The sequence below is a fragment of the Mytilus galloprovincialis genome, chromosome 12, assembly GCF_965363235.1.
Source record: "Mytilus galloprovincialis chromosome 12, xbMytGall1.hap1.1, whole genome shotgun sequence".
In the NCBI taxonomy this organism is placed as follows: domain Eukaryota; kingdom Metazoa; phylum Mollusca; class Bivalvia; order Mytilida; family Mytilidae; genus Mytilus; species Mytilus galloprovincialis.
This window is the reverse complement of record NC_134849.1, coordinates 31,892,144-31,903,903: the sequence shown is the minus strand read 5'-3', so window position 1 is coordinate 31,903,903 and position 11,760 is coordinate 31,892,144. Positions and strand designations below refer to the sequence as shown.

General features: G+C 31.0%; 1 protein-coding gene across 1 annotated transcript; it reads left to right on the top strand.

Moving 5' to 3' along the window:
• LOC143055296 (uncharacterized) lies at positions 1–1,444 on the top strand. Its single transcript, XM_076228432.1, has 2 exons — positions 1–262; positions 1,265–1,444. Exons 1-2 carry the CDS (start codon positions 101–103, stop codon positions 1,442–1,444), a joined length of 342 nt encoding a protein of 113 aa, XP_076084547.1. The 5' UTR covers positions 1–100.
• Positions 1,445–11,760: the final 10,316 nt, after the last annotated feature.

Sequence of the window (11,760 nt, the reverse complement as noted above, 5' to 3'; positions counted from 1 at the left end):
CCGTTAGAATCGTCTTCATTTGTATCACAAGCGCCATTAGAGTCTTTCCCAGATTATTAATTTAATATATTGTTGCACAAATTGAGAAAGTCAAGTCAAAATGAGCGATTTGTCAGAAATATCAGATGATGAACCAGGAACGCAAGTCCAGAATCAACGAAAGGAGAAGGGTATCAAGAGAAGCAGAGAACTACCAAACTTTGATAGTGAGGAGGACGATGATCTTCAACACGATGGTCTGGCTGACAGTATAAGTTCAACTGTAAGTGTAACATTCTTTAAACTATCCCCATTTTCTTTCCATTTTTGTCATGATTTCAGGTTAATAACGGCAAATACAAGGCTGACTGTTTGAATTTTGCGCCACTTAGGCCATTGGCAAGCGCCATCTTTTTAATAAACAAATATGGGCGTCACGTGACTATCACTGACAGGAGTGAACATAACAAAAGAGGGACGAAAGTTAGATTCACGTTTTCATTGAAAAACAATAGTTTTCGGAGGTTTTCGCACCGGAACCAAATAAAGGATTTTTAGTATGTTCAAATATAAAGGATATTGATCCAGCAACTTCGAAACAAGGAACAATTCCTGTTATACGTTAATATAATGCACAATCGTCCCTAGTCGTTTCGCCACACTTTCTCAGTAAGACAGCTATTTGGGACTAGAATGAAATTTGGAAAAAAAGCAGGACAAGAGTTTGATTAAAAAATGGCAGCATAAGCAACTGGCCAAAAAAAAAAACAGGATGAAAAAATATTTTTAAGTCAGGATAAACTAAAGAAATGTGTGTGTTTTAAATAAAAGGCAGGAAAGAGCTTCATTTACGACATTTACAAATAAAAAAAATATGCAGGACACAATTTTCATCTAGCCCCATTCTCCTCTCCCACCCACAAGAATCAAATATTTATTCCACAAGAGATCATTTTCCATTTCATATAAGTTTCTTTAACTTTTATAAAGATATTTCCATATTTATTCCAATTATTTATTTATTTGTTATTTTTTTTTCTTTCTATAATAATACTTTATTCAGAAGCAATATAATTTCAAGTGTTGCATACATGTATCAGTGTGTATATACCAATTATAATGTAAACTTTATGTAAGTAAAAATAAGCCTGTTAATTATTGGAATTTGCTAGGAATACCTGTGGTTTTTTTTTATCATGAATGCCTCTTTGATTTACATATATATATATATTTTTAGACATTTCATAAAATTGGTTGAGAGCTAATTCATTCTAATTTTATACAGGATGACATCCAACCGCCTCCTTTCAGACAGTCTTCTTCAGGGAATACTCGACACTTGTCAGTTAATCAAGTTTTGAATCAAATTGATGATGAGGATAATGATGATGACCATGATGACAGTACAACTACAAGTATGGAAACTGCTCCATATACATGTAGATCCACCCCAGTAAGCTTATAGCTTAGGTTACACCATACTTCTTTTAAAAACAGAAATTGAAGGTTCAACTGTTATTTTATTTCTTTAATTTATAAAAGCAGTAGTGATAGTTGTGTTTGCCATGTTTATTTATTCTGAAACTATATGTCATTCTATGGCTGTGTTTTACAGATGATATGTTTTGTATGAAGTTATTATATAGTCTATCAGACACAAAATAATTACATTTTGGTATTGTACATGTTGTAGGGTAAATGATGCTGACAACAGGGAGATGTCCGATTACATTACCACTTTTGTTAAAGGTTGGAACTCAGCCTATTCAGACCAGACTGTAATTAATTGTAAGTAATGATAGCAGTGCATTTTTAAAAAAATTTTGTCCACGTTTTAAAATTTTTAAAAACTTTATATTTGAAAAATTCCTATATGATTTTCATATTAGGGAATACGTTGATATGATTGGTTCAGAGGACTTCTGGTAGTTGTTCCAATTCTTGACTCATTTATTTTTCTATCTATATATATAGACACTGTGACTGAACTTCTTTTTGTACCCAATATTAATAAAATGGGCACACTAGGTTTGCGCGCATTTGGGAATTAAAATGTTTTAATTACGTTTGCGCACAGCTTTTGATTACATTTGCACGCAATTATCTTACAGGTAAACTCAAGTAAAAAAGAGTATATAATGAAATATGAATAATATAAAATCCATTAACTTTGAAAATATATTTTAATCATATATTTATTTATCATTAGTATGTGATGAATATTAAAATTTTCAGATTGATAGAATATAAAGCAACTGACTTATCCTGCTTGTATCCAACTTCTACCTCCTCGTGGTTGAGTAGGTGACTTAGTCAAGGAAACAGAAAGGGTACTTTTACTTAAAATAATTGAATAAATTTATAGATAAAAAGGAGTTATTGCCAAAGCTTACCTGAGTTTACCTGTCAAATAAATGCGTGCAATTGTTATGAAAAGCTGCGCGCAAACGTAATGATTTTTTGCGTGCAAATGTAATGGTAATGCGCTCAAACATAATGCACCACATAAAATGATGGTGATATAATGACACATTCCAGATGTACACAAACAAAATTTATTTTAACTTCACATTAATTGTTTAGTTAAATAATAAACAAATAAAAATATTTGTTTGAATTATAAACACTCAGTTTTTGTAGTTAATTTTTTTTTTTAATCAGAATGCAAATTTCATGGAGTATACATATTTTTTGTTACAGTAACCAACAAATATATTCATATGCAGGGATTTTAAGTGTGATAGAAGTTACGAATGTGGAAAAATACATTCCTAATCTTCAATTTTTAAGAATGATATTAAGGATTAAACAATTCTTTAAAGAAATTTATTTAATAGTGTATAAATAATAAAATGTATAAACTGTACACAGTCACTCACAAACATTTCATTAAAGTCCTTCAGTGTGTGAATTGGTCAAGTTTTATAATAGTCTACACCAATAAATGTCTTTACTTAATTAAGACATTTAAATGTCGCAGCCATAATCTTAGGTCTAAAAGATATTTTTTGTAAAGAACCAGAAATTTATTTTAATTAAACTCTCTTATTTTTTTTATTAAGGTGCCTTGTCAAGATACTTTTTGACAAAGAGACAAGAGGAGACAGCCATACAGAAAGACAGATTAGAAGGAGAGAAGAAAATGAGAGCAGCATATGAAAGGAAAAAGGAGGTAATTAGAATAACATGATTGTAGTTCTGTCATCAGATTAATTTGTTTAGGATTAAATCTCCTACCCATTGTATGTATTGTTAATATGTTATCGCCCTGAACATGCATGAAATATTTGCGACTGAATGTTAAGCAACTAACAGTCAAGCAATCAATGAACTGTTTGCTGTTTGTTACAGTATATTATATTTGTTATTTGTTTATTTGTTTTGTCTTATAATCAGTTCGTTAGTTTCTCTCATAGAGTCGCTCTAAATTTGTTTATTCTGGAACTTGTATAGCTGACTATGCTGATTGAATTGTAGAACTTTGCTTTCATTGATATAAGAATACATGTAGATGGTGTAATTGACAATGAAAAACCCTTCGTCCTATTTAAGAGAAAAACCATTATAAGTCAAAGCAAGGTCTTCAACACGGAGCCTTGGCGCACACCAAACATTAAGCTATAAAGGTACCCAAAAATTACTATTTTAAAACCCTCCAAACGGGAAAACCAACGGTCTAATCTATTAAACAAACACACTGAAGAACCACATAAACAAACGACAACTTCTGAACATCAAAATCCTGACTTAGAAAAGGTGCAAACAAATACTGCGGGTTTAAACGTTTTAGTATGAACCAACCTTACCTGTAACAATAGTGTGACATCACATGTAGAAAGACACATTATAAAATATCAATTGAAATGGCTTTACTCAATCAAAAGACATATAAACACAATATTTGATCTGACACAATGTAAATACAAAATCAATGATATAACTTTTATATAAGGGTGAATAGTTAAAAGCAGCGGGGATAAACAGATGTGAATGTCATCCTATTACAGGAAGTAAACAATAAACTTTAACAAATAACCATGCCACAAATATATTGTAAAAAGAAGAAAATAAATGTGTTGTAAGGTAAACAGTTTACATTGAGAACGGAAATATTTTTACAAAATGATAAATGTTCAAACTCATAGTACGTGAAACAAAAAGAAAAATATATAGTCATACTAAACACCTAGGCCCAATTGATACAATATCCCAATGCTTGTATTTCTTTGATAGACGTTTGCTGCTCAAAAGAAGCTATAAAACCATGAGTTGAAATCATCCCTTCGTGCATTTTACGGACGCCATCTTGAGTTGGTTGACCGTAATGGAATAACAGTTTCACAGACGATATTGGATGTTTTACTTACGTCGTACCTTCAATCCCCTTCTCTTTTCCTCATGAATGTGACTTATCAAATTATACTATTTAATGGGTTTGTAATAACATGGGCAACACGACCTTAGTATTTAGTTTTCTATGTTGTGTCATTTGTACTATTTTTTCTGTTTGTCTTTTTTCATTTTAAGTGCATGTAAGTTTGGTTCCTTCTATGAGTTTGAATGTCCCTCTTATATATTTCGTCTCTCTTTTATCAAAGCTTGTATATATCAAAAATAAAGAAACATTGAATAACAAAAAATATTAACATTGTATCAACAGGTTAAATTCAAATTAAAGTACAAATTTTAAAAGAGTACTCGCATTTATAGAAAGCTAGTTCAAAGTCAAACTCAATTTATTATATCATAAATCATGCACCAGAGACTTTACTCAGCTGAAACAAATCACAGGGATTTAGTATCTTATATTCATGGACAGTCAAAGAAGACATGTTTTGTGCAATGCAAAAAATAAAAGTATCGTCAGGCTGTAGGATAGTTGAAGTTATTTTTTAGGTAGAAAAAAGAACATGGATGTGTATATTTACACACTGCTTGACAAATAATAGAAATTTAGTAATGTTTTAAATTCCTTGTGACAAAATCGAAATTTGTGCCAATGTCAACTATATTCAAAGATCTATTTACAATATGTTTAAGATAACTTTTACTAATAAGTGTGTTTGATGAGTTTGAACGGATCACACAGTGATTTACTATTACCGTAAATTTTAAGTATGATATACCAATTTTGATCAGTTTTCTACAGTTACAGCTATATTTACTAACCAAATTTTCAATATTTCTAAAATAATTTAGTAAGCATTTTAGAAAATTTACTATAACGAAATCCCTGACTAAATAATTTACAATTGATGCATTGATAACGTTCGTTTTATTCTATGACATCACTGCACACGCGGGTAATACGAGTTGGGATATATAAACACCGTATGATGTAACCAAGGGAGCATCGTCGTCTAAACAATGGAAATTACCAAAAGTCAAAGAAAACTCGTCTCAAATAACAAAGTTACAAACCTGATCTTGAACTGTATCAAAATTGTTTGAAATTTACATGTGACATGTTTGACGTCACAATGATCCAGTCATGTGAAAGACAGTAAGTGATAGTGCTGTGTTGTTTCTGTGTGCTGTCCTATATACTGTTTAACGTGTTCGTTTTTATTCTGTGATAAGTATGTGGAAATGTACTATTGTATTGGGTTTTTTTTTTTTGTGTGTACTTCTCTGTCTCGAATGTTTTGCATTTATTTGTATTGTATTCCTGTGATGGTGTCATTTTTGTGTTATATTTAACATTGCCATAAAATCGCGAATTTAATGAAAAAATATCACCAAGGATTATATGCTCGTCTGGCAGCTTTTATCAAATACTGACCTGCTGTCCATGATAATGGTTTATTGGTTAATATGAAGTTGATTTTATGGTATATTGTTTATCTCATAAGCAGTAGGAAGACTTTATCTCTTAAAATAAATTATAGTAACGAGACCATGTCAATCCGGCTCTTTGGTTTTAAAATAAGAATGACGTTATTTAAAATGTTCATCATGTTCGTTGGCCAATCATACTCTATTGTAACAAGGTACTTTGAGCAGATATTCAATTATATGTTATATATAAACGATTGTAAATTTGTGTAGTTTGGTGTACATTGATAGATTTTATATGATCTTTACCTCATTTAAATGCATTGCATATTTTAATGTTTAGTTCAGTTGTCTTGAGGCTATATAAGAGAGGCTGACGAAACCTGATGGACATTTAAACGCATAAGTCGTCAATAATCTAACAACGCAATAACTAAAAAAGGCCAACAAACAACACAAAGTACACAAAACACAACATAGACAAAATAAGACCGAATATAAGGGCAACTTACAGTAATATATCGTTGTTCAAAAGTCATTCAACGATTGAGAGAAAGCAAATCCGGAATACTAGCTAAAACCGACGAAAACACGTCAACTCTAAGAAGTAAACAGCGAAACAACAGAAACACTGAAGTACAACAAAAAACAAACGGCAGAAAAAAATACAAATCCCCAATCAAACTGGGTGATCTCAGGTGCTCCGATATTACAAGTAAATATATATCTATAAATACTTTAAATTATTGTAGATTCACATTACCGCGACCTATTAACATGTACGATTATAGTGCTTACTAATTTTATAAATGTATCAAACTATTGATCATACACTTTCAACATTAAATGCAATCCTGTTCAGTAAACCAGGTGACGCATCCTGTGTGCACTCTTATCCTAATATCATGAATGGAAAGTTGTCTCATTGCACTCATACCGCTTCGTCCTTTTTATATTGTTACGAAATTAAACATGCCTAAAAAAGTGAGCAAACAATGCATTGTACACATATTTAGACAAAAAATAAACGCTGATTCAAAACATTTGACTTTATAGTGTTATGCGATGTTGTGAAGAGCTGGATAGAGTGATTAAGGCTAAGCAGAGAGTGTTCATCTATGATCGAATAGAAGTCCGACTGAACCCCAATTGCATGACTTCAGTCTTGACTAAGTTGGGAAAATGTCAAATGGAAGCCTAGCCTTGGTTGAAGGTTATACTGAAATTTAACCAAATCACACACTGTGGATTTATTCATGTTTGTTGATTAAGAATAAATAGATTTTCGTACTTCGTTCAACTTTTAATTCGTGGTATATAAATACCAAAGAAATCCACGAAAATTAGTATTTCGTGAATAATATTAATATTGAATCCATAACACATTCCTATCTCTTGGAGACAATGAATTTCCACAATAATCTGAAAAATATCCCTCCGAAACTGTATTCTCCTTCAATTTTCAATCTTTATCGATTAAAAATCGAACATAACGGATGAGTTGTATTACTAGCATGTGTTAATTTACATGTATTTTGCGATTTTTTAATTACATTATAACACTTTTAATAAAAAAGATATATTTAATAAACAAATAAAGTATTTTTTTGTTTTAAAATTTTCTAGAAGTACAGAAAGTCTCTATATAAAACTGCATCTTTTCAATTTTCTAACATTATATTTCAAACCATCAAAAGTTATGTTCCATAGATTTACCTCTATTGTTGGACGGTAAGCTACGTTTGAATCATATGATGCATTTGTGACACGTGGTAAATATTAACCAACCCTTTTTAAAAACATATATAAAAACCTATAAGTATGACATCTCAAAATCTAAAAATATGTCTCAATGTATCAAATAACAAGACAAAATCTACTTTTTTTATTAAAAAAAATCAATCCCTTATGTAATTAGAAATTCATTTTTTTTTTTACATTTATATCGTTATTGAATTAATATATATTGAATTCTTACATTTAGGAGACAACGCAAGATATTAATTATTATTTTAAGGCGGGATGAGATAATACAATGACTTATCCTGCAAGTTTTCATTAAAAAAAGCATCAAGCCTGTTTATTTTAAGTTTCATTATTTTTACACCCCTCTTTTTTCATATTACTATTTACACTACTTGGTCGATGCCTCTGCTGGTAGATGTTTCGTCCCCGAAGGTATCAACAGCCCAGTAGTCAGCTCTTCGGTGTTGACATGAATATCAATGATGTGGTCATTTTTATAAATTTATAGTTTACAAAACTTTAAATTTTAAGAAAAACTAAGGATTTTCTTATCGCAGGCATCAATTACCTTAGCCGTATTTGGCACAACTTTTTGGAATTTTGAATCCTCAATGCTCTTCAATTTTGTATTTGTTGGCTTTATAACTATTTTAATATGAGCGTCACTGATAGACGAAACGCGCGTCTGGCGTACTAAATTATAATCCTGGTACCTTTGATAAGTATTTACACTGCTGGTTCGATGCCTCTGCTGGTGGACGTTTCGTACCCGAGGGTATCACCATCCCAGTAGTCAGCACTTGCATTGGTGTTGACATGAATATCAATGATGTGGTCATTTTTATACATTTCCTGTTAATTTATATAAGTTTGAATTTTTCGAAAAACTAATGATTTTCTTATCACAGGCAGATAATTTTAGCCTCCCGTTTTGTCTATTTTAATTTTGTTTTCACGATGTTTTTCTATTCTTTATTGTGTTTGTAATATTTTATTTATTTTTTTCTGTAGATTTTGCCAATCAGTCTTAATCTGTAAACCTCACAGACACCCTTGTCTATTAAAACTATCTCGTGGTTACATGTGTATTCTCTCATGTGGTTTTCAATCGTTTTAAATCAAACAATTGTCAAAGTTCAAGTATTTACTACAATGTTTTGAAAATGTGAAAGTACTTTGTAATCAAACAAATGTCAACAATAATTTCCCTCCAGTTGAAATTTCCTGTTATTAGTTTTACATTGTTTGACTAAGTGGGATATAATAATAGCTCTTTACATATTGCATAGACACCTCGATTTAATTTGCAAATTAATGTCTTTTGGTTGCTGTCCCATTGGTACAAAGTCAAGTTTATTAAACATGTTAAGAACAATCATTTATTAAATCATCATTCAGATATTTAATTTCAGATAAACCAGTTAAACTTTGTAATACTGCATAGAGCTCTCTTCTAAATATCGATTTTTTTTTTCAAATTCCAAAATCAAATAAGGGAAAAAATATCACCAAATACGAAAAAATATACGGGTAATATAATACGAGAAAAATCCTTAACCTTTTACGTGAAAAAATACATGAATTAGGAAAAAGGAGAAATATTGTCAAGAAAAGGTCGGGCAAAATTTAGTGTGACCAAAACTTCATGGTAAACTGTAACCTGGTAATATACTCATTCCAAACTATCACATTTCTATTCTCAGTTTTCCTTGTATTGGAATCAGAAGCTATATCAGCAACATAATATACGCATTGTTCTACATTTCAAGTGTATGTGACCCAACCTTTTTGATAAAATACTTTGACAAAAACCAAATGCGGAACGCAGATAGGATTGAACGGAAACACATACTATGTTCATCATTCATTAGGAGATAAAAAAAAACAACATTTCCGTGTTTCTGTCACATGATTTTCATTCATATTTAATCAAACAATTGTCAAAGTTCAAATACTGTCTACAATCGTTATAAATTTGGGAAATACGTTGAGAAAAGTGTAAACAATCCGCCCAGTTTATCTATTCTTTATTTTGTTTTCACTGTTTTTCTCTATTCTTTGTTCAGTTTGTAATATTTTTGTCTTTTCTGTTTTTTAAGTGTTTTTGCTCATCAGTCTTATTTTCTGTAAACCCCACACAGACCCTCGTCTTTAAATCTATCTTGTGATTTCAATAATGTTTTGTCACATGATTTTCATTCATACTTAATCAAACACTTGTCAAAGTTCAAGTACTGTCTATAATTCAGTCAATTGATGTGAACTTGGGAAAACACGTTGAGAAAAGTGTAAACAATCCGTACTTTGTTTCTATTCTTTATTTTGATTTCACTATTTTTCTCTATTCTTTGTTTAGCTTGCAATATGTTTATCTGTTCTGTTTTTAAGTGTTTTTTCTCATCAGTCTTTTTTTCTGTAAACCCCACACATACTCTCGTCTTTAAACCTATCTTGTGATTTCATCTTTTTATGTCACATGGTTTTCATTCATATTCGAATCTAACAATTGTCAAAGTTCAAATATTTTCTACTATTGTTGTGAAATTGTGAAAGTACTTTGTAGGAATACCAACGAAAACAATAATTTCAGCACCAATTAAAATTTCCTTTCAGCAGTTTTACATTATTTGACTTGGTGAGATATAATAGTAGTGCTTACAATATTGCATAAACACCTAGATGGCTATTGTCAAAGACTAAAAAAGTACAATTATATGTTGAAATCAAGAGATAAATATTAGGACACCTGTAAATATATAAAATAAGAAGATGTGATATGATTGGCAATGAGACAACTTTCCACAAGAGACCAAGTGGGATAAAAATTAACAACTATATGTCAAGGTACGGCCTTCAACAATGAGAAAAACCCATACCGCATGGTCAGGTATATATTAACCGGAAATGACACATGTTAAAATATCCAAACGAGAAAACTAATGGTCAGATTCATGTTCAAAATAATGAACGATAAACAAATATAAAATGTGCTGTAATTGTCAATACGACATCTATTCACCGGCGACCAACGGATTAACAATGAATAAAACTAATTCCGTTTCTTTCGCCATGTAAGCCCTAAAAGGACCCGATATATGACCGTAGAGTACTATAATAAACGAAAAACATATCAGTTCAACTATAATAATTTAAAATTGTTCTCTGGGCGATTTTAAGCTTGGACTATTGCAAATTAAGTAACTGTTTAATTTATTCACAAAGATTACCCCTGTTTACAGTCCCGAATTCCATCCTTGGTGACTGAAGAACAGAACCGAAGATTTAATTATCTTACTCCTTTATTCCGCGTGCTTAGCAGGGAGGAGTCACAATTATTTCAGGGTACATTCATTAAGAATAATTGTATCAACCTTTTCAGAAACTTAATAACTTGCTGTAGATTGTTCCATCATCCCCGCCACCCCATCCCCGAATAGGCAGAGAAGAGACCAATCTTAAGGAGATATTTATTAAAAACATTAACACGATGAAAGTCCAAAAAGCAATAGCATATCAATGCATAGAAAACTTAATGTGAACAACAGTTGTTGTCCCATTGAAAAAATCGGGAGTGTCTTCGAAGGACAAGCTGATACTGTAACATATGGGATTCCCGTCGTGCTGCTCTGAAAATAAATTCAATTAAACATTCATTTGCATTGCTTAGGTATCTTACAATAGCAATTTGATACGTATGTCTTGACTAAACCTTACACATCACCAAATATAAAAAACCTTCGGTGTTTATGTGGTAATTATCCAGTCCATAGACTTGACTGAATGTGAAAGTTTGGAATAAAAAAGGTTTTAGAAAACAAATGATTAACCATATACTTTTACCAAAAGGCAACATAATTTTTAGAATCTAAAAACTAAAGTAGCACGAAATAACACTGGAAACTAAAGTAAATAAAAGCATGAATCAAACTAAACGAACGTCAACTGATGTCTCCAATAAGATTAAATGTTGCCTTAGTAATACATGTATCGCGTACACACCTTTTTAGGTTAAGAATAACTGTATACGTAGACTAAGAGAAAAATTACAAAAAACATGAAAACAACGGATTCTCTGCCTTTTTCTCTTTAAAATATAGTCAAGTACACTTATTTCTGGGTGACGAATGCCGAGCGCTATGTATGTAGACGGACCAAGAAATAAACCAAGAGCTATAACATTTGTATAAGGTCTTACGAGTTAACAGTACGTCAGTACTTTTATTGTTGACTCGTTTTTACTACATATTTTCTCTTCCTTTG

Bases quoted from the DNA above. Each gene is read 5' to 3' on its own strand.
- LOC143055296 (XM_076228432.1), top strand. From the start codon at position 101: ATGAGCGATTTGTCAGAAATATCAGATGATGAACCAGGAACGCAAGTC. The intron at 263-1,264 runs GTAAGTGTAACA...AATTTTATACAG, and splicing joins CTGACAGTATAAGTTCAACT to GATGACATCCAACCGCCTCC.